The sequence below is a fragment of the Falco naumanni genome, chromosome 8 (assembly GCF_017639655.2).
Source record: "Falco naumanni isolate bFalNau1 chromosome 8, bFalNau1.pat, whole genome shotgun sequence".
NCBI lineage: Eukaryota > Metazoa > Chordata > Aves > Falconiformes > Falconidae > Falco > Falco naumanni.
Window position 1 is genome coordinate 1,849,107 of NC_054061.1, and position 23,110 is coordinate 1,872,216.

Sequence of the window (23,110 nt, forward strand, 5' to 3'; positions counted from 1 at the left end):
CAACGCAGTACCCGAGTAAGGCTGCGAAGGCTGGGCATCAGAAGTCTGTTTTATGATGTGTAACAAGTGTCAGCGAATACATTTGCAGTAAAGTGTGCAATTGGGTGGTATATAGCAAAGAGTAGTTTTCTGAATAACATTTTGTTCCAGTGATCTGGACAAAATAGATTGAGCTTAATGCTGAAACACTGTTTCCCTGGACACACATAACTCCAGGAGTGCAGTGGCCAAGCTGCTGTGTGTACTGTGGTTATTGCCTTAATACGTGGGGGAAAATGGCCAGTGTGGATCCTGTGAGTAGATCTGTTCAGTGGTTCTCAAAAGGCCATAAATACAGGCTTTTAATAGTTAAATCTGAAAGCTGCCTTTTGAAAATGGTCTTTAAAATAGCAGAAGTGATGCTAACAGAATCAGTAGAGAACTTAAAAAATACTAGCTTTGTTAAATGAGCTGTTTGAATTATTTGAGAAGCCTGACTTGAAGGTGCACTTTATTATTATTATTCCTAGTTGAGGAAAATCCACCTGATTAGAAACAAATGTTTGACAATTGAAGCTGATGCTTGCCTGTAAGGGAAAGAATGGGTCTGCCCTGTCTAGTTTCTCTGGTCTTTTCAGTCTTTTGTGTCATGGGAACCACACTGGTATTCATGGTTACACTTCAAAGAGCAACAGTGAGAAGTAACTTTTACTCTAAAAGCCACATATCCTTGCACCTTGTTACTTTGTTAGAACTGTGAATTCCAGGCAAAGTGAAAAATGGATGTAGCAATGACATTGAAACCTCTTTGCTGGCCACCCCCCCATTCCAAAGCACCAGCAGCAGACCCGAGCTGTCAGGTGGGTCCTGATTTTGATACTGATCATTTCTTATTGGTTTATTTCCAGGGGACAAGCCCATAGTAATTGTGGTAGTTCACACTGGACCCAAGTCATGCACAGCATTCCTGGCACACTGACATACTAAGATGTGGGCTTTTAAAATCACAGTCTGATGTGCAAATGCAAATAAATTATTTAATGTGATCCCAGATGAGTTTGAGGAGCAGCCCTGGGCACCTCTGAGACTGGTGAAAGACTCTTTGGTTGCTCAAAATTGTAGCTGTTACCTGCAGGAGAAAGAGATGCTCTGTTCTTAAAAGGAGGTGCAAGCCCCCCTCTAGCCCCGAACTCTAGCGTGCAGTGGCACTGGGGTGGCATGTGCTGGCCAAGAACTCCTTCTAGAGGGGCCAGTGCTGCTCTCAGCTGCTGGCAGAGAGGACCACATCAGGCAAGCAGTGTCTGAATCCTCCAGGTGTTCTTGTCTTCACATCAGTTTACATTATTGGCTTAAAAAGAATCTTTCTCCAAAGTAGGGCTTGCAAACCGAGCTTGTTTGTGGGGCTTGCAGGGCTCCCATCCCAGTGAGCACGACCTTGAATCATCCTGCAGCTCAACCAGCTGGACGTGCGGTCCGCACCCCTCTCTGCTCTGGGCAGCTGTATCTTGACAGGTACAGACTGAAGTCAACAAGGAGTTTAAGCTCCTGCTTTTGAATCCTTTTTTGGGGAAAAAAGAGTTTGCATTTTCCTGAAGGTTTAGTATTTGAAGCGCAAATTACATCGCTGTACCAATAACCATTGCTTAAGTGGCAGCTTTTTCCCAGCTTCAAATCATGCAGTTTAGCCAATTCCTTTAAATTTATTCTGGGGAATAACGTGAGAAGATCTCATATTCCAGCCTAAGCTGCTCGAAGAGCTCTGTAAACAGATTTCCTACAACCTTCCTGGGCTCTCCTTTCTCAAGCCCGGTGCCTCCCTTCCACAGGTTCCTGCAGCAGTAGTGAGAGCAGACCCCACGAGGCTGCGTGCCCCTGCCCCGCGCAGCCCCAGCCCCGCTGGGTTCCCACAGCTCCCCAGTTTCTGCTGCCCCCCTGTTCCTCCCTGCTGGAGCACAGGAGCCGAGGTGGCCAGGAGTGCAGGGTGCCTCCTTCTTACAGTGCTGTGATCCCATGCTACTCCAGGTGGTTTTCTCTGACCCGTACAGGCAGAAGACAAATTTAACACCTAAGCTATAAGTAGCAGTAACTGGTGGCGGTTGCAGGGAAGCAGATCTTGCAAATGTAAGAAATGTGGAAGTGAAACCCTGTGCAGTGCTCATATGCCATCACTGCTCTAGCTTTCCATTTGTGACTTTTCCAGCAATGCCACCAAGTTGCCTCTGCCGAGCATGTTAGACCTTCAAGCTCTGCTCTTCCCAACTGCTGCCCACAGCCCTGGAAAGCTGTCAGCTTCCAGGGGCTCCAGGGCCTTGGCAGAGATGTGTTGAACCACTTCTTGCACAAAGTGTCTAGTGCCCGTGCTGGGGGAATGTAAGGAATGAAGGAGCTCCCTGCTACCTGCCCCCCCTGGGGAGAACAGGCAGGGAATCCTGCAGCTGCCCGCCCAGCACCTGGGAGTCTCCTGTTGCAGCCTGCAAGGCGAATATGTGCCAGGTAGAAGGTAATGTGAGCCCACTGCCACGAGAGACCTGCAGTGAGCTCTCAGTAGGGATTAATTACGGCTACATCCAGGAGAATGCAAAATAATAGTGCCGAGGAGGAGGAGGAATGTGCAATAGGCAAAATGCAAGAGCCTAGACCTCCCCCTTGGCGTGCCAGCTGCGTGGAGGCTGGTGGGATTCCAGGACTGATCTCTGTAACTCATTTGCCTATCCACGAACAAGCAGTGTGGGGGAAGAAACCAGTAGCTTATGTTCTGCTGAGCAAAAGCAGGTGGGCCTGATTTCAGGATAAAAAGATACTTTTTATTGCCTTGAGCTGGAGAGATGAGCAGGCGTTGGAGGTGTGGGGTAAAGCAAGCGGTCAGTGGCAGCAGACAGCGCATCATGCCCATCTGACAGTGTTTTGGCAGCAGTTGCAAGGATTTTGGATATAGTGGCTCATTTAGCATTTGATGTAACACCCACTGCAATGTGTGGGAGTCACTGCTGGATCAGGAGCTGCTGTTTCAGCCTCTCAGGCACTGAATTGCGGGATTTTAATTATAATTTCTTTTAAACCCCAGGCTTGTTTTCTTCACTGGGGCGTTATGCTGTGGGACTTTCACATGTGGGGCTAATTAAGGAATGGAGAGGTGCAGAGGTTGTACTCTGTGAAATGTACTCTGCAAAAGTTCTATTTGGTGCTGATGAGAGCTGCATTTAATAAGTAAAAGGATATTCTCTCTGCTGGGGGAATTCATGGCAACCATCTGAATAAAAATTTTAAAATAAGCTCAAAGCACCATTGCAAAGCTAATCTATGCCTGAAGGGAGCCCACGTATACGTTAAAGAATAATCAGGCTGTAGGAATCTTGCAGCCTCTGGGTTTCACAAAATGCACTCAAGCAGCATGTGAATTTCACTGCTAAATGAAGGGAGGCATTAAAGGTTATCAGAGACTCTAAAATACCACATGAGCCTTGAAGCTGAGTCATATAATACTTAAATCTATGGAGAGGAACTGATAGTCTTGATTTACAGACTAAGAGACATTTGAGCCACAGGTCTTTCAGCCTTCAGCCCATGATGTAAGAACAAGTACATCCCAGCCTCAAGAAGGAACCACTTGTGGAACAATCTCTCCTGAGATCCCTGCTCCATGACAGCCTCAGATGGGATGGCAGGTGCCTCCAGCACCCCTTTCTGGGGTCCAGCTGCTCCCTCCTGGGATAAGGCCAGTGTCACTCAATGTCATAGCGGGAAGCACGAGCTGGTGGTAGGAGAAAAAACGGGGTCTGAGCAATTCTCACTGCTGGGCAGGAGTCTGTAGCCACGTGCAGAGGTGGCTGGACAGGCAGCTGCTTGGAAAGGAGTGAGCTGGTCCGAAATTCTACCTAGGAAGGGAAAGCTGAACGCTGCCAGCATCTTTTGTTGTGCACATCCATAGTTTTTTCTCCACAGAAAGGGAAAAAGACATAAAGCTGTGCTAACACTAATAGTATGGATCTGTTTTGTCTGGGCTCAGAGGCGAATTATTGTTTTAATTTAAATCAGAGCTTTTTTTAATGACAGTAAAAATTAAAAAAAAACCCAACCGCCCAACCCTGAATGTACTGAGCCAAAAGGATTCCGTGACTTGTTGGACCTGCTGAGGATTGTGACACAAAGGAGCATGCTTTCAGCACACAGTGCAACGTTGCGGGGAGGGTTTGAGTGCGGCATTACCACCACCCTAGACCCCTTAAATCTGTTTCAATCCTGATAAAGCACAGACACGGACACCCCTGGCTGTGGCTGTTTCAGGTCAGCTAGCAAAAGGAAGGCTACTGCGGCGGCTAATGCAAACAGGATGAAGAGGCTGTAAAATGACGGGTGCATGGTGAGACACGAGGTGGGGACTGGGGAGGTAAGTGGTTGGGTGCAGCTCTGGCCGCGCATCCTGTTTTCAGAGAAGTCACCAAGGCTCGGGTGAGCTTAGGGGCTGTCACTGGCAGAGCTACTGCTGTAAATCCTGTCCCAGCCCCTGTGCTGCAGAGATATACCCAGATCGTCCAGAAAACCTTTTTTGCTGGTATGCTTGATTCCACTTCAGGAACGGTGTGAGTTCTACATGGAGAAACAGTCTTTCCCTTGTATAACCTGCATTTCTACCGGAAGCATTTGTTGATACAAATTTACCCAAAACTGCTTTGTGGTGTAATTGGCTTTTTTCTTTTTAATGTCTCTTTTGGGGCAGTGAGTAGGACCAGACTGCTTCCCGTGGGGGCTGCATCACATGCTTCTAAACACGTCTGTTTTAGAAATCTTTGCAGGTGTAACGGTGTTGATCAGTGGAATGAGTTTGGGGAGAGCAGCCTGTCTATCTCTAAATGTTTTTGTTTTTTAACTAGTCTAGGTTATTTGGCAAGGACGCTCGTACTGCAGGCAGCTGCATCACCATTAGAAAGCATGTCCTGATGGGATTTTTCTGCCCGTTCACTCCCAAAGGGCCAGCAGGTAACCAGCCACTATCGTTCAACGTCCAGCGGCTGGTGATGGGTTGGTTCAGGGTTGCACACATAGTAGAAGAGCTAGATGTGCTTAATGATTTGCTTTGGAAATTAGCGAAATTAAACCTTGGAACTGGAATAGAAAATGAATGGTCCTCATTATGATGCAGAGCTTTTCATCTGTGTTGTCCTGATCTGTCCCTGTTCTGTCACTGCAACAAACAAACACCATGCTGTTTGTGCCCATGCTACGTGCTGGCCAAGGCCCTGTTAACAACCTCTTAGTTTGGGGCGGTCCCACATTAGTACCAATCACTGGAAAGAGCAAAAACTGCCATGCTGCCATTTTACTCAGATTAATATGCAAATCAGGAAGCAAATGCGTCCAAGGAATGTAGGTCACGGTGGAAACGTGCAGAGCGCGAGGAGAAGGGACAAGCAGTGGGGAACTGGGGAACTGGCTCGAAAGGCCTTCTCTCTACCTTCAGCTGGTGGGTGCAGCTCCCTTGGTCTGTTGAAGTTACCCTTCTGCTGGACCTTGGTTCTGTGATGAAGCCAAAACCTCATAAAGGCCCCTTTGCAGTGCAGGAACGGCATTTCGCAGGGCCTTCATAGAACGTGTGTTTCTATGGGGCACTTACAAGGGGATGGAGATGGCCAAAACTCTATTTGAACCTGACCGCACTGCTCAGACACATCTGGGAGGACAAAGTCTTTCCCTTTGTACAGAATCGTGGCTCAAGGTTTGTTTGCAGATGTCTTCAGTGCAGGTTTTTGAGCTGATACTCCTCAGAACAAAATGTTCCGAGGAATGGACGAACTGAGTTATCTTTAGAAAGGCAGACTAAGCCAGGGTCAGGCAAACATTAGCTTTGCTGATCTCTGATGCTGCTAAACTAAAATCCGAGCCAGTTCTATTTGTGTAGGCGCTCCACTGAATGCGCAGCACTCACACTGCTGCTTGTGCTGCCCACAGGTCTAAAAAAATTATTTTGATTTCGATTCGGAATATCAGTATTGCGTGCTTTAAAGAAGTGACCAAGGTGGCTGCCTCCATTTCATAGCAGGAAAACTGAGACGTGGCAAGTAGGCAGGCTAATAACCAAGGCAAAATACAACCCCGAGCTCCTGAGTCACAGTCCTGTACCTTATCTGCACCTTCCATCTCCAGCCTTCTGCAGCTGCCGGCCTTCCCCTACCGTGTAAGCCATCTCACCAGGTAGGAGCGGAGCCCAGGGGGCTAGGGTTGTTTGGGTTTTCCTTTCCTGCAGCCAGCTTTGATGATGCGGAAGGCAGCTCCCAGCTCAGAGCTGGGTCAGAGGTTCAAAAGGCAGCATGCTTGTCTGACCCGTGGCACACACCGTGGCACAGCCTCTGCCCTGGGCCAGCACGCTGACAGGAGCAGCGGTCCTCCTCTTGGCTCTGTCGCTTGTGAAAGCATCCTGGCTAAACTTCACAGCTCTTGTTCGTTCGAGTGAAAATCCTACTGTGTTCAGCCAGATTTGTGCTTGACACATTGAAAAATTAAGGAGACTTTTAAACTGAGGGATTCATAAAGCAGTCCTGGCCTTAGTCTCTGCCAGGAAAGCACTCCCATGATTGTCCTACAGCATCTCTTCCAGAGTATAAATGGCAACATAGGAAACCAAAACCCAGAAAGGCTGATGGACTGGTTTTACTTCAAACAAAAGGCAATATATATTTTTCCAAGATTACAGCAGCGCATTCTCAGTACCTCTCAGTATTTGTTTGCACCTGAAGTTGTACAGCACTGGGTATACTAATCACAGCCTGCCTACTGTCTTTTCCTTAATCTGCTCAACAAGGAGGAGGAACGAGCTGAATCACTGCACAAACTTGTTGGCAGAGCCTGGCCCACCCCACCCACAGCACCCGACCTCTTGAGCTCTCCACCTTTGTGTTGCAACCTTCCTGCCAAGCCTCAGAGCACCTCCCCGGGGAACGCTGTAAAGAGAGCTCTGTTGTTGCTGGGCATTTTTCTATTATGCTAGCTCATCGCTGTGATGCCTCCAAGGAAGGTGTAGCGCAGAATTTCCTTGATGATAAGTGTTGCAATGAAGTCTTACCTCAGCCATGACTTCTTGCTTTTCCTTTGACACAACAACACAGGAGCAATGAAACCTTCTCCCTACTCTCCTTATGGTGAATTCATGACTGTGCTTTACAGGTTGGTCGGTTATGGGTTTTTTTTTAAATGGAAAGCACTCCAGCCTTGAACCCTCCCTCTGACTCAAGTAGGTTTTACTCAGAATTAGCACTAAAACCTCAGCTATGTTATTTGAACAGGTATTAAGCATATAGCCAAAACTAATTAACAAACTTCCCCATAAGGCCAAGCCAAGCTGCAGAGTGTTTCCAATCCATACAGAAACAGAACGCTTATACCAGGCTGCTTCAGTCCTGCCAGTGCCTCAGAAGCAACATGAACACACACACATGCTTCTGTGGTTTTAGTGAACACAGAAAAAGGTGTTTAATGTCAGTAAAATTGGAAAGCCTCTTTAAAACAGAGTAACACACTTCCCCCCCCCCCCCTCGGAACTCTGTAAGCTGACACAGTACAGCACAAATCAAGGTTTTAAATGACAGTGCTGGTCAATGGTCACACCAACAGCTATAGAGCAAATAGGATTTTTTTTTTTTTAAACCCTACTCCAGATATAGAAGTCATGAGGTGCTTGATCATTAACGTTTGCTTAACAACTTAATTAGTGCAATACGGAAGCAGACTGGTGCAGAATAATCCAGTCTCTTCCGAGAGCAGGTGGATCAGACCCCTCTGCAATCACTAGGGACTTCAGGGAGAACACTGAAGTAAAAGAGGGCAGTGCCTCCAACTTCAGCACAGTCCTACAGCACTCCTTGCCAAGCCAGCCTTTGGGAGAAGCCAATTACAGCCAATTAGAAGTACTAAGGCTTAATTCAAGACTGAAAAAAAACATTCCTGGAGTCACTGACTTGGAAAGAAAGGCAAAGCGTGCAAACAAATGTTTCAGTATGGAAACCAAAACACCTGATGGGGCTGAAAAGCAGAGCAAGTGCAGTATTGCTATTACCTTCATCACCTCTAAATTATACAGGGTTTTAAGTTACATTTTTAGAGAAAATGTGATGGTTTAGCAGACTGGCCCCAGGAATCAGACAGTTTCTGTTCTTAGCTCTGCCTCTTTGCATTAAGTTTAACCAAACAGTAATTAAAAAAATAATAATCTCATTGCAAATGTGTTACTTAACCTGCAGTTAGCATGCTTTTTGGAGCTACATGTCGTTCTATATATAGAACCATTATGTTTATGATAGAAAAAAAAAAAAAAAGAGTTAGTTTTAGGTCAATGATTCATGCTGTTGAGATGACAAGGTCATGCAGACATTCCATCATGACACACCTAACATAACATAAAGTCCCATTTTTATAAATATTTATTGTAAATAGGTCAAAATCAAGGCCAAGTTTTAAATAAAAGGAATCAGACATACAAGCCTAACTTTGTTTCCAGTTGGCTACTCAAAAACTCTGCAGGATCTGATTCCCAGTTTTTCAGTTGTTTTCACTATCAAATATCCACAAGGTTTTTATTCAGATTAAGTGATTGAACTATAGTCAAGTTTAAAAGTTCACAGTATTACCAAGACACATGGTTAGTACCACCTGGTCAAAAAGTCTTTCAGGTAGAGAAAAAAAAATAAATTGAAAATGCTAACCTAGTTTTCGGACTGAGGTAGACAAGTCATGGTGACTTGAGTGCTGAGGGTTGGGGGTTTTATGCTTTTTTTTATTAAGTTCTTCATCTAATAAAATAATGCATTTTATAATTGCTACATAACAATTGATATTGTTATGTTAGCATTTCTGATAGTGGGAAACTTTGTTTTGAAAAAGTACACAATTTTTTAAATAGAAATATTCCTCTTCTGTTACCAAAATAATCAGAAATGTCATAGAAAACTATGCATCTTTCCTCTAGTCATTTAAGCCTGCTGTATAACAAGCCATGTTAAAGTAGCCAGCTACCAGCTTGCTGTTCACAGTGTAAAATATGCAATCTTTTACCTTACTTTTGCTCTCCAGCCAGGGAACACAGATCAAGAAGGCTGTACCTTAAGCATTTTAACCTGTCTACACACACAGAGGTTGTTTTAGTTTTTCTAGCCATAAGTATAAAGTTCGTGGCTTCCACCAACACACCAGTATGATGGTACATACGGCACCTGCAACACTCCCTGGGCAGCTCCTTTGCCACAGGCAGCTGCGTTTCATCCAGTGGCCTTTGGAGCTGGACCCTGTCACTGATCTAGTTCAACATCCAGACAGACACACAGAGAAGAAACCCAAGTTGCTTCTGCGAGAGGAAAAACTGAGACCCCAGTCACATTATCAAACAACTTTTATCCCAAGCAGGCAGAAGCTAGTGGCCAAAGAACAGCTCAGAAACAGGTCTGCGTTTCACGACGACCTCTTCCTCCTCCTCCGTTACCTCGGAGAGGGAGGAATATGAAGGGAATCCCCCTCTGGTCTTTGGCTTCCTCCTCGGGCCTGTAGTGGCAGCCAGGAGCTTGTTTAAGGACGAGGGTTTCCTCAGACCTTTGGTGAGGTCGTAGAAAGCCATGTCATCGGATATGACCCCCAGGAAAGTGCTAGTGGAGCTCAAGATTGAAGCCGCAAGCTTTGTGGTCTTCTTGATGGGCACAGAGGGCTCCGTGTTGTGGGGAAGGCTGGGGTCTCCCAGCAAGCGCCTGACCGCAGAGGAGGCCCCTTCCTGTAAGTACTGGTGTGGCTTCTTCCCGCTGTAGTCCCTCAGGTCGATCTTGGCGTGGTAGCTGTAGACCAGCATGTTGATGATCTTCTCCTGGCCGTGTATGGCAGCCAGGTGGAGCGCCGTGTAGCCACCATGCGACCTGGCATCCACGTTGATGCGGGCGCCCCCTTTCTCGGCCGCTCTGATGATGTTTGTCACCATGTCACAGTTGCCGTTCTTGGCGGCCCAGTGCAGGGCAGTGAAGCCCGAGATAAAGTCCCTCCGGGCTGCCAAGCTGGCATCGCCCAGCAGCAGCCCATGGAGCTGCTGGGTCCACTGCCCGCTGGCCGCCATCACCAGCCACTGGTGCTCTGCCTCTTCCAGGGGCACCGCTGCCATCTCCTCGCTGGCCCGATGGCTTTTGGGCCCCCGCCGCAGGCCAGGCGACCGGGACCCGGCCTCCTCCTCCAGCAATGGTGGGGGTGTCAGGGGGGACCCCGGCTCCTCAGGCGGCCCCGGGGCGGTGGCGGCGGCGGCAGCGGGGGGCAGCACGCAGCGCACCGGCAGCATGCAGGGCTTGGGGAGTGGCTCCCGCCGGGGCCCCCCCGTGCCAGCGGGCAGGGGTACCCCGCCGCCGCCGCCCTGGAAGAGGCCCCGCAGCTCGGAGACGGCCCGCGGCCACGGCAGCTCCTCAGGGGGCGCCGGGTCGGTGGGGAACGGGGCGCCGCCATCGCCCCCCGGCGCCAGCGCGCCCCCCGGCGGCGGGGCGGTGAGCAGCTCCCCCCGCAGGACCGCGGACCGGCCGCCGTGCTCCGCCGCGGCGTTCAGCTCCATCGGCGGCCGGAAGGTGCTCAGCAGCGCGGCGTGTCGCTCCCGCAGGCAGCCCAGCACGGCCGCCGGGCCGGTGTCGGGCTCCGCCGCGCCGCCGCCACAGGTGGTGGAGGAGCCGCCGCCTTCCCGCGGCGGAGGGAGCCCGCCCGCCCTCCGGGCTCGCCGGTCTGCGCAGGCAGGAGGCACCTGCGGCAGCAGCCAGCGCGTCCTCCGCGGCCGCTCCCGCTGAGGTGATCGGGCCGCCCCGCCCCGCCAGCGCCGCCGCCCCCGGCTGAGGGAGCGGAGCGGCACCGGCTCCCGGCGACTGCCTCCGCCCGCGGGGCGGCGCTGCGGGGAGGGCCCCGCACCGGCCCCGCCACCCGCCCGGGCCCCGCCACCGGCCCGGGCCCCCCCACCGGCCCCGTTCCCGGCCCCGCGCCCCCAGCCGGTGAGGAGCCCGGCGGCCGCCGCACCCGGATCCCGCCCGCCGGCCGCCCGGTGCCTCCCTGAGGGCGCTGAGGGGGCGCGTGCCGGTAGGTGCCGAGTGCATCAGCTCCCCGCAGCCTCCTCAGGCGGGGGCGGACGCTTCGTTCCTTTACTCCTCTCTCAACTTACTAAAACGATTCTTTTTTTTTCTTTTTCTTTTCTTTTTTTTTGTTGTTATTTTATTTCAGTAGTAAACAGGTGGTGCAGCTTCAGGTAGCAATCACTCTGCGGCCGGGTCTCGTTCCCTGAGAAGCCTCTGGGGCTCTGTGGGAGCTGCGGTACCTCTGGGTCAGGGTCTTGTGCCACGAAATCAGTCAGAAGACAGGTGGACGGGTCAGTCTTTTGAAATACATTCAGCTCTCTGTGATACTATATATATTGTCATACCTATTCTCTATATGCCTTTTATTTCTATTGCATCTGCACCTATATAAATGATGAAATCTTCACAGCATGCCTGCCCCTAATCATGTACACCTGGAAAAGGCCTGCTCTTTTTCCAAAGAGATGCTGTCCCTGCTGCCAGATCAATTACTTCTGCTTAAGCATTTAACATAATTACTGTTTTCTGTTCTACAGGGGGGGAAATCCCATACAAATGCCGTTCCCCAAGCAAAGGAGTAGGACTGAAGATCTCTGAAGGATGGCGTTCAGCCTGCAAACTTGTTTTCTCCTCCACTGAGTGTTGCAACTGAGATCACTAATTCGATTCCTGAATGACAGAACAGTTTGTCTAGGAAAACAGCAAGAGAGATGGAACACAGAATGAACAGTCAGTGTGGTATGAAGACAGATAAAGGTAACTGTCTGTACAAGGATGGATATGAAAACAGAAAATAGATTCGGTTTCATTTTCACTGTCTTAGAACTAGAATAAAATGGAGTATCAGCCTGTGCCAGTCTCCATTTTGAAGGCAATTGGAGGTGCATCGATCCCCATGCAGTGCATCTCTTTCCCTTCTCATTGATGCTGACCTCCCTTCTGCCTCTTCACACCTTTTACTGGTGCTAGAAGAGCCTCTTTCCACAGATTGCTCAGAGTCTTCCTTTGGCAGTCTTTCCCCTTCTTTCTCCATCTTTGCACAGATCTCTGAAAAGCCATTTTATCTCTTGCTAACAAGCTGGCACTGAGCCCATTCCTCAAAATCATTTTGCTGTTCTAACATAACACGTAATAGTGTGTAATCTTCATGCTGTTTGTAGCAATTCAGTATTTCTACCTGAATTGCACACCTCTTATTACTGCCTTTTTACATGGTATATGCAGCAACCTTGCCCTCTGCTGAGGCAGTCACTTGTGTCTAGAGTTCTACTGTATTAGCAATGCTTTCTAGCTTAATGGCATCGCCACAGTTCTGCCTGACCTACTGTAGAGAGCTAATAATGAGCTATAATAAACCAAATGCTAATTGCTATACCTTGCTTTCGCTGTTAATTTCTTTTCCATACTAGAATCCATTGCAGGCACAAGAAAACCTCAGCAGTCTAATTTTTACATTGTGAACGTTCAACTATATCCTAGGATATAGGATAGTTTCATACTATCCTAGTTTCCTAGGATATAGGATAGTTTCATACCTGCAAATGAGTGAGAGGAGGAGGGAAAATAATTCAGAATAGGCTCTTTTAAAAAATATTTTCTTATGTTACAAATGCTAGGGGAGAATTTGCTCCTATTGCTTGAATTGGTTCAAGCACAGCAGGGTATGTCCTCGGGCTCGCCACTACACTGAGGGTGTTTCTGTGGGTGCTTGCAGAGAGGTGCAGCGCTCCATCCCTGCCTGCCCAGACGTCAGCCCCCTGCACCCATGTACCCTTTGAAAGCCACAAGGGTGCCATCAGATCCCACCTGTTTGATCCCTAGCCTGGCACCTCTCCTGCAGAAGAGGGGTCTCCTCACACCAGGCTCCCAGGAAGCCTCACTGCTCAGCACCAAAGGGGGCAACCCTTGGGTTGCCAAGGTCCTATCACCTCCCTGGGGGCTTATGTTGGGTCGAGGTCCCAAAGGAGGAGTGTTACTGAGACTGTTCCCCACTGCAGGTCCTGACATTCCTCATGGCCGCAGAGCAGAAAGGCACATCCCCAGGAGGACATAAGAAGAGGAGACAGGATATTTATGAGTGTGCTTCGTGCCATACCAAGCGTGACCTGGTTGCTCTTGTTTAACTGCTCTGACACAAGGAGCTCCTTTCCCAGGTAATTTTCCAGTGATGCATCCAACCGCCTGTCCCATATGTGCTCACTTCATTCTTTACGAGCAACCCGTGCTGTGTGGTGATGCTCCTCTTCACAGTCTTACTGTCAGTGGGCGTTAGGTTAGTCCTATACTTTCTGAAATTAAGAAGAAAGCAACATTTATGGCTATTTCTCTGTATCATTTCCAGACCACAGCATGGGGTGCATCCTATTTGCCAACCTTTTCCTTTATCTGTTGATGCCTTTTGGGTGCCCACCTTTCAGGCTGAGTGCCAAGTACCAAGAGATCCCAGTGAGCTCCTCTTAGTTTACTGGGCGCTGGCCGTATTCTCATCAGATTGCGCAGCAGAAATTAAGCTATTCGAATTTTATTGATATAAATAATAAAAGCCTGGAGCATTATGGGTGTTTATGCTCATCAGCCATCTGAAATTTCCAGCCCTAAAAAGCATGAGAAGTTTTGCCTCTTCTGTGTCACCAAAAACCTACAAAGCAAGTATTTTTTGTGGGGCTTTTTACAGAATACTGTGGGCTGCTTCATAGGAGATTTCAAGCCATCTGTCTTGATATTTTTAATTTACTGGCTGGGATAAAAACAATGTACAGAAAGCTGTGATTAAATTAATTTATTACTACCTTTTTAAAACACAAATGTTGCAGTTCGCTAGTTCTGCATCATAAGCTATAGAGAGCTGCTCCCTGTTTATAACTGTGTGACTGAGGAGAGTTACCTTTCCTGTGAAGAAGTTTCACAGACTTTCAAACTATCAACATTACAGTGTAGTAAACCAAACCACATAGAGAGAGCCTGGGGCCCTTTCCCACCCCCTCAGGGGAAGAAGGTAAAGGTTATATGACCAATTATTCACACCGCACAAACCCAGGAAATAAAATGGGAGATCAAGCAAAGCATCTAGTCAGAGCAAATGAGTTTCTACTGACACTTCAGAACTGAAGGAGATGGTATCCCGGGGCCTGGTCCTTCCCGCATGATATTCTCAGAGCCACAGGGAAGGGGAGGTGCCAGGTTGGAAGCAATGGAGGAAGAAAAAGGGAATATGGAGGTTAGTCTCAGTCAGACAGGATGCTGCGGCTTTACAGAAAGGTGAAACTTAGGTGCTGTTGACTGTGGGTGGGATTTGTACCTCAAGCAAAACTCATTTTCCTCTGTAATGAAATCAGGGTTCCCAGAATAAATAGGATGACAAAGCCCATGATTTTCCACTTTCCTTGTTGATATTTTCGTGTGAAACAAAGAGCATGCATTGTGAAGGAAAATAGCTCTTCCTTTGTTCCATGGAGAAATGCAGTAAGCTTCCATAGATAAACAATTGAGCAGAAGTTTGTGAAGGGGCAGGGAGAGGGGAGGAAGATTATTTCCAGATAAGTAATTTTCTCATAAATGAGCAAGGTTCAGCTGTAACTCAAGGGCCTTGGTAGCTGGTCGGATGATGTTTCTCAACAGCGAGTCCCATATATTATGAGCATAACTAATGAAAGTTTATTAAGGTTCTTGGTGGTAGTGCTGCTAAAAGAGTAGCTATGAAACCATTTGATTTCTAATAATTCCCAGGAGGACACATAATGAGAAATGAATAGTTACCAGTAAGCTTCTTCCTCTGGCCTGTGTTGAAAAAGTTCAGGAGTTCTGTTTGTCTGCACCATCTGGATTTGAAGATCAATGATTTTACTCAGCCCTGAAAGAGGCAGCCATTTTCAAAAGGCCTTGCTCTTGCAGCTCTATTCATGTGGCAGGTAGGATGATCACTTGCTCACTGTGGCTGTGTGTGAAGTAAAAGGGGCTGTGATGGCATTTATTTCTCTCCACTTTCACTGCCAGTATGCAGGGTCACAATGTGAAGGAGTAAAGCAACTCCTGCTGATCTCCCCACTATCAGAACTGTGCTACTGCAGTGCCACTGTCCTTGCAGCATGGGGCATTTTCCTTCCTCTCGCCAGGACAAAGAGGTTCCAGGAAAACATTTGCGCCTCTCCAGTGCTTTGTGTTCTCTGCCCCAGCTCTTTACCTGTAGAAAATTCACAACTTATTCTGAATTCACTGTAGATTTAGCAGGTACAAATATTCCAGTCTAAAATCCTTGCAGGAGCATTCAGCACTGTAATATATGTGTAATTCATTAGCCATTAGGAATAATTTGCATAACAACTGCTTAACAAGCAGTTAAAGGTGCCACCAAATCCAATTCTCTTCTCTTGAAGCAGTTTTTATGCACCTGAAGCGTTTGAAATTAGCAGGATTTCTCTTGAATTGGCATTAGAAATAGCGTGCTTTTTGAAATAACAAGGTGCTTAAAAATAACTGCGAGCTTTTACACAGCACTCTCCTGTCACAAAGATCTTCCCCGTGCTGGTGGCAGTGCTGATGGGCAAAGGGAGAGAGGCCTCCAGCTGCAGAAGGTCTCAGCAGCGAAGCTGAGAGCGCCAGGTGACACCTATGTTGTCCCTTGATCTGTTGCAATGTCTCAGAATTTCCTGTATGCCGTGAATCTTTGCATCTGACCTGCAGCTCACAGAAACCGGTAGCTGTCTGGGAATCTGCTTTTGTGAGCCTTGTGTTACATTCTGCAGTCTGTTGGCAGGGAACAGAGCTCTTAATGAATCTGTGTCAATCACTTCTCTCAAAGTACCTGGCATAATGGGATTTGAGCTGTGTTAAGCAAGAGTTTTTACATTGGCTTAAATCAGGACTCCCAAGCTTGCCTGTAAAGTAAAACAACCGACCAAACAAACAAAAAAAGGTAACTTTTTAACCTTTTTATCTGTTTATTTTTGCTTCTTTGTGATATACAAAGGCAGCCTGGAAAGTTAGCTCTGCTTCTGTATAAACTGCTGTACTTGCATCTGTGCACCAGAAATACCAGATTTTAGCTTCCCCATTTTTGCTGAAGGACCCAGGGAGAACTGGAGAACCTTTGGGAATTGGCCAAAGAAACAAGATGGCAAAGCGAGGATAAATGAAAAAAAAGGTTCAGCAAGCTTCTACTGCTGCTGTGGATGGAGAGAGACACAGCTCTAGATGCCAAAGGCCAGCAGGTCAGCTTGGCTGTGGCTGTGACAGGAAAAAGATTGGGGTCTTTTAGTAATTTTTGGTGACCCAAGAAATTAGATTAGCAGATGGTGTTCAGCAATGGCCTTTTTAGAGAAATGCAACGTTTTTGCAACCTGTCTTTAGCCAGAACTGATATATGGATTAGAACAATTAATTTGGCTGTAGGCAGTCCACTCAGGAAGGATGGAAAAAACCTAGCTCTTCTGACCTGCACTAGATTTATCATGTTTCAAAAAGCAGATCACTTGGATAACAGTTTCTTAGGAAATGCCTTGAAATTACTTAAAGGGAGAATACAACCTTCTTCCTAATCTTTGATCCCTCTAAGCACTTGCATTTGATAACCTTTGCCCCCTCCCTCCATTTATCTACATCTGATTTTTATAGCCTGTTTTATTTCTCCAGCATAAGCACATCCCTTCTGGTATGAATAGTTCTTCCCAGAGCTCCTGCAGCGCAATGCAGGTGGATCCCAAGGAGTCTTGGGAAGAATCAAAGATGTGGAGATGTAAAATATGATCTTGCATGCCTGCTTTAACACAGCAACTCAGTACCCAGCAGCACAGTGTGATCTCATGTATTTATATTACCGTAGGAGCAAGAGACCTTTGTTCAGATCACAAATAGCAGGTGAGGGAGAAGATAGGTGTTAACAGAGAGTGCAGCTCATCCAGTATTGTAATGAGATGTAACTTCTGTTTTAATTTGTTTGCTGAGGTTTGGTTGTCTTTGAATACTTCACTCCTGCTTTAGGGGACTCCAGGGATTTTTGTGCTTTTGTGGACAATGAATGAAAGGAACTGGGATATTTGGTATCTTTCCTTTTCCTTATCTTGCCAAAAAGTTGGAATTTGGCAAACCTTTTGAAAAATAACTGGAAAGGGGACCTAAGCACAGTTGCTTAGTAATTGGGGTGGGGCTTGGAGCTTTAGCTGTGTTGTAATTAGGTTATGACTATATTTGTGGCTCTCCTTGGTGCAGGAGGCTGGAGTTTGTGTTGCAGGTGATCTAGGAGCACCTGAGTAGACAAGGAAGAGTTTGCTGGGCAGAGCTACTCTCGGTAAGCTCTCCCTTGTGTGTTCTGTGGGAGGTGGTTACATTATGCAGTGAGATTAGATTAGCATCCTGCACCTAGCATAATTTAGGGACCTTCAGGCCACGAACTGGTTCTTGAAGGACAATCCTCACCAGCAACAACAGCAAAGATGGGACAGCAGGCTCTGACTCTGCATGGGGAGGGGAGCATGGAGCCTCAGGCCATACTCAAAGTTATCTTGATTCCTTAACTCTCCCTGTGGCTGGTTCTTGCACTGCCTGGAGAAGCAGCCCTGAGGGTGGTGTTTGGGGAGCAGCTCAGCTAGGCAGGTGTGCGTCCAACAGCCAAGAGAGAGGGCTGAGAGTGTGCCCAAAGCTGCTGGGAGGATTTCTGCTGTGCCCTCAAGACCTGCGTTGTAGCTGCTGTCATTCTGTGCAGGCACTAGGTTTTCTGCAGCTCTCACGGGTAATGGGTTGCAAAAAGGGCTTGCTCTTCTTGAGGTGGTCCAAAATGATCTCAGCAGTCCTTTCCCCATGCAGAGTCTGCATTGTAGGGAGAAGCATTTAATTTCTCTGCCCAAACTCGGCTCTCCAACTGGAAGTGTGCAATGCTCCGAAAGATGGGATGAGGAGCAAAGATGAGGACACAGTGGCTGATGGGCAAGGCTGGGGAAAGCCTAAGAAAAAACCAGAGCAGCAGACAGATTAGAGGTGTAGGTCTGGTCCAGTGACCCAGCTGCACGACTGAGCACACGCGGCTCTGGTGAGCTGTCCCTCAGCGGGTGCACCGCAGCAGAGGGCACCACAAAGCAAGAGAAACCGCTGCGTGCTAACAGCTTGTGCAGTGCGAGCGCCTTCGTGGGTACAGAGGCTGCGGGAGCTGGCGATGGGACGGGCTTTCTGCTCCCTGTGGGAAGGGCTGACAGGCCTCTGCCGCCTGCTTGAGCTCGCCATAACGACGGGCAGCGCAGGGGCCACGGGCGCTGGGCACCCGGCGCGGAGCGTTCAGGGCTGCCTCAGCGCCACACGCCGGTGCCTGGGGGGGCTCCCCGGGACGCACAGGGAAACGGGTCTGACCGGGGGGTCTGGCTCCTGCAGAGGATGCTCCTGCCGCTGCTGTCACAGCCGAAGTCAGGCTGCTCTGTGCCGCGGGTGACGCTGCGTGGCCGTGTCACAGCCCCCTCCACCCGCGGGACGTCACCGGTGCGCCCTGCCACCCCTAACCCCCTTCAGGGAGGCGGGGGGACCCCCAGGGGCGGGCCGCAGCCCCTCTCCCCCCGCGGCGGGGCCGTACCCAGCCCACCCCCTGCCGCGGGCCGGCCGCAGCCCCGCTCCCAGCCCCCTGCCGTGGGAGGGGCCGCTCCCGCTCCTGCCCGCCCCCCGCCGGTGCCGGTGCCCGGCCCCCGGTGCCCCGGGCGGGCTGTCGGGCGGTGCCTGTGGCGGGCGGAGGGGAGTTTCCAGGAAGTGGCCATATTGGATCCATTCAGCCGCATCCACCCGCGGCGGGGAGAGCCGCGCCAGCCCCGGCCATGGCCGCCACCGACCTGGAGCGCTTCTCGGTGAGCAGCCGCGGGCCGGCCCCGCTCCCCCGCCCGCTCTCCCCGGGACGTAACTTGCGCTTTCTCTTTTTCTTCCTCGGGGGAAAATAATACTACTACTAGTAACCGTGCAGCCGCTGGCGGGGCCGGGGCAGCGTGGGGGATGCGGCGGCGGCGGGGCCGGGAGGAGCCGGCGGCGGGGGGTCCCGGGAGAGGGGCCAGGCGGCGTCCCCGGCCTGGCGGGGTGCGGGGCCGGCCCTGCGGGAGGGTCCTGCTGCGGGGCTGCGAGGCCGGGGGCTCGGTCTGGTGCTGACAGCGCGGTGGCGGTGTGGAGGAGAGCCCTTGGTGACGGCTGCTGGGGTGGCCAGAGGGCTCCCGGGGGGTGGCCAGTGTCCCTGGGTCTGCGGGGTCGAAGTACTCCGCACAGAGGGGCAGAAAGAAATAGGGTCAGACCTTCCTACATCCGAACTGTTTACATACCGCTGGTATCCAAACACTGAACCAGTGAGTAAGTTAACGGTGTGTATGTAATATTGTGAGAGAGACGCCGATGCCGCCACGGGCAGAGCAAACCCTCGAGGCTAGCTGGTCGCTGAGGCAATGTATGGAGAATGCTGTACAGCAAATATGGAGCGTGACCTGTGCACCGCGCCTCCCCGCAGCTCACATGTTGTATAACTGCTATCGGAAGTCAATCTGCCGAAAATCTGTGTCGGTGTAAATCTACTTGTCTACCGCTTCAATTTTGTGGTGGTGTTGGAAAGCCGTGCTAGTTAAATAGCTTGGCGATGCGTCTTGTAGTCTTTCAGAGCTAAAAACGTTTTTACCGCATTAAATAGCATAGCTCTCGAAAGTCAAAAATGTCTGGTGTGATATTGCTAAATAAACGAGAACAGCAGTGGCGGTTGTCTGAATTATAGGCATGCCGTTTGAGCACAAACAAGTCCCTGCTACTGTTTTCTCTGTAAACTACTTTTTGCCAAGAATCTCAAACTCTGCTTCATTTATTTGAATCCTGGCCCAAAAGTTTCCAGCTCAAGAATGAATTTGCAAGACTGTGACTTACTTAGAACTTGCATGAAGGAAAATTGATTGTGGGCTTTTACTTAAGAAAGTAAATGCTTCTCAGCTCTGGGGAGAGGGGATTAAGGTAAAGCCTCGGTGGCAAGGAATGGAAACACTGTAACAATCTCACTGCAATTCTTCCTGCGTTTGTATCGTGTATAAATACTTTTGATGTTTTTGGTGTGTCTGTGCAGGTTTTCATAGGTGTTACAGGAACCTAAAATATTGCCTAGCCTAGGAGAAAATTAAACTTAATCTTGTGTTCTTTGGTGTGGGTACTTGAATGCTTGGTGTACTTGCGTCAGTACTCCATCAATTTTATTTAAAAAAAGAAATGGGGAGGGGAGGGGGAAATGTTCCCAAAGGTGCTTGGCTCTCATTTGGAGCACCAAGGTGAGATGACTGGGCTCCAACATGATTTTAGTGCCCAACTCCATTAAGATAAAATCCGCTTACTTTGTGCAAGCGGCTAGGGTGAGTTTATAGGGGGCTGCAGGCCCTGTAGATCTGGTGATCGGCTGATCTTTGCCTTTTGCCTGGAGCCACAGATCTGGCAGAAGCAGGTGGGAGAGCAGCACCTCATTGTAGGGCAGGGGACTGTCCCAGCTGTGCTTTCCTTTATCCTCAGCATGTCTCAGCTCTTGATGCTGTTCCTCCAGCAGCATCATGGAAACCTCGCGACTAAGGTGTTCAGAGTTGTCCTTTCTGCAGGTTTTACAGCTTCCTTGATGCCATTTGATATCACTGTGCCTCAGTTTCCTGAGCATAAAGTCTGTGTGGGAATAGCTCCTTACTGCCAAGAAGAGGTGATGATAAATTCATTTATTTTTACTGTCTGTTTGTATCTGCAGTGGGAAGTAATGTTGAAAAAGCCTCTGAAGGAGGTTTTTGATACACAGTAAGTCATGCTATTCAGATTGGTGAAGCTATTTATAAGTGTCCAGCTGACACTGACATCCTGGAATGTAGTGACCCTTAGGTTTGGATAATGTGTTTTCAAAACTCCCCAGATGCATGCTTCCCTTGTACAGTCCTCCAGAATGCCTCTGTCTTCAGCACAATAAAATAAAGTTCTCTTGGAGTGTTGCTGTTGGAAATGACCAACAAAAGCAAATGAAAGGAAGCTCGCCCATAGAAAACTGCCTCTAAGGCAGCAGAATCACACCAGCAGTGCTCAAGACTGCCTTTGTTTTTTGTGAATGTAGTGCTTGTGAGGGAGATTGGCTTCAGCCCCTGGAGACTGAAGTTTTCTGCTGATCTGTCCTTAGAATGTGATTCGCCACTGACTGCAGTGTTCAAGGGCTTGGTCTGCAGGCATTGCTTCTAGGTACCTGGGGCCAGTTGTCTTCGGTACCATCACTGCCGTAGTGGAAAGAAAGCTGATAAAATTTGGTTTAATTATGAAATACTTCAATTTGTCATTAAAGCTCGGAACTTCTCCATTGCCTGCTCTGGCCAGTGCTGAGCTAGCACACGTGATGACTGTGTGCTGGAGCAGACGCTGGCAGTATTAGCAAGGATGTTGTGTTGAGTGGGAAACAGCCCAACCACCACGTGCAACTGGAAGCCAGAGAGTGCATGAAATGCAGTGGGGAAATGCAGAAGCTCTGGAGAAAGCTAGAAAAGCTGCCACGGCAGGAGAAGTGAGGGAGAATCGACTAGAGATGCGTAGGAGAGTAAATGGGATGAGATGTGAGACCAAGACTGTAAGACTGTCTTGCTTTTGAGAAGCTTTTTGAAGCCCTCAAATCCGTTGCTTTCTCTCTTTTTAAATAAAACCCATCGACCTCCCAAAATGCTGTCACTTAACTCTCTGCATTAACCCGTTGTCTGATTTGGAGGTGCAAAGGCAGTTGCTTGGGCTCTAAACTGAGCAGCTGTGTGCTCTGAGATGCATGTATGTGAGAAGGAACAGGTGTCCTCGGCTATAAGGCTAGGCTGACATAAGGATTTAACGTTATGCTCTAAGTTTTGAAAATGTTATGGTTGATTGCTTTGTGTGCATGCTGTGACTGTGTGTATGGATGAGGGATTTGTGAACATCGACGCGAAGTGAAGGGAGGGCGGGATGCGTGCACATAGCTGTGTGTGAGCTGTGGTTGTGCAACAGCTGTCTACACACAGTCCTGAGAAGATGTCCCTTGGTGTTAGTAATTGATAGCTAGGCTTTTACTGGTAGCTTTTCTATAAATTAGTGCCCCTTAGAAGATCTTACATGAAAAAATCCTACCACTTTATGTAGAGGAAAGCTGAATAACATCTTCCTCGCTGAAAACAGACAATGGTGGTGTTTTGTTTTTTTTTTTTTTTTTGTCACAGCAAACAGCTGGGCTGGGGGGGTCTGGCCAGTTCAGCAGGTCATCCAAGTGTTGCCTGTTTACACACCACTGCCTTCTTGTGACCTGCTCCCAGCTCTGCCGTAACTGCCTGTGTTGTGATAAATTTCATGCATTTCTGCTGCTGCTGTTTTCTGTAAGCTCTCCTTTTCTCTTACTGACTGCACAGCCTAAACCAGCTCCTCCGTGTGCTGGAGTTACACATCAGTCCATGAAAGATGGGCATGAGGAGTGGGCTGAGAACAGCTCTGTGTGCCATGGCTGGGCAGAGTGGTTGCCACAAGGCTTACCACTGTAGGTCCTAAGCATAGGCTTACATTTTCTTTTAATCAAACTCCCAAGGAAAACATTTCCATGGCTCAGTTCCAGTGGAAACTGGCGTTGGTTTGGGTTGGGACATTCCCCCTGCCCTGTTTTTTGCCCAGCCAGTGTTACTGTTTGGAAGTTCTGGGGTTAAATTTCCTTGTCTCTTTTTTGTTGTTCAGTTATTTTACCTTTAGCCTGGAAAAACTCAAGTGATCCCCCATGCAGCGTGGAACAGAAGTGACAGATTTTTCTCCAAGCTGGTAACATGCACCAGGAAGCAAGCCCAGCGGGAGCAGCCCTTTCCCTCCCTGCCCTGGCCAGCCCTTCTGCCTGTAGTGTATGCTTTTTTGGGAAGGAGGGATGGAGGAAATGGTCCTCCACTGGAGGAGACAAATTGGTGGTTGCCTTTCCAAGCCCCGCGATCCCTCCCTGGGAGGCTTCCCTGTGCTCATACAGGAAGCCAGCTCTGACTGTTTCAACCGCAGGACCAATTAGGTCAACCACAGTCCATCACAGTCAAACACTTTTTTTGAATATATGTGCTGGGAACAAATATGTGCCC

General features: G+C 48.8%; 2 protein-coding genes across 8 annotated transcripts in view; one reads left to right on the forward strand and one right to left on the reverse strand.

Annotated features, from left to right (window-relative positions):
* Positions 1-9,337: 9,337 nt before the first annotated feature.
* On the reverse strand, positions 9,338-11,047 carry SOWAHA (sosondowah ankyrin repeat domain family member A). The gene has a single exon (XM_040602770.1). It carries the CDS (start codon positions 10,538-10,540, stop codon positions 9,377-9,379), a length of 1,164 nt encoding a protein of 387 aa, XP_040458704.1. The 5' UTR covers positions 10,541-11,047; the 3' UTR covers positions 9,338-9,376.
* SEPTIN8 (septin 8) overlaps positions 10,932-23,110 on the forward strand; it is a 53,832-nt gene continuing 41,653 nt past the window's right edge. For 2 of the 7 annotated variants that reach the window (XM_040602761.1, XM_040602762.1), the window contains exon 1: positions 18,710-18,862. In XM_040602761.1, coding sequence (XP_040458695.1) covers positions 18,833-18,862 — 30 coding nt within the window. In that variant the 5' untranslated portion in view covers positions 18,710-18,832. Of the gene's footprint in view, positions 11,050-11,190; positions 11,336-11,581; positions 11,802-13,042; positions 13,199-18,708; positions 18,863-23,110 lie in introns of those variants that run through there. The other 5 variants (XM_040602768.1, XM_040602764.1, XM_040602766.1 and 2 more) reach the window with 5 other exon arrangements.

Coding starts and splice junctions, on each gene's coding strand:
- SOWAHA (XM_040602770.1), bottom strand. CDS start 10,540: ATGGAGCTGAACGCCGCGGCGGAGCACGGCGGCCGGTCCGCGGTCCTG.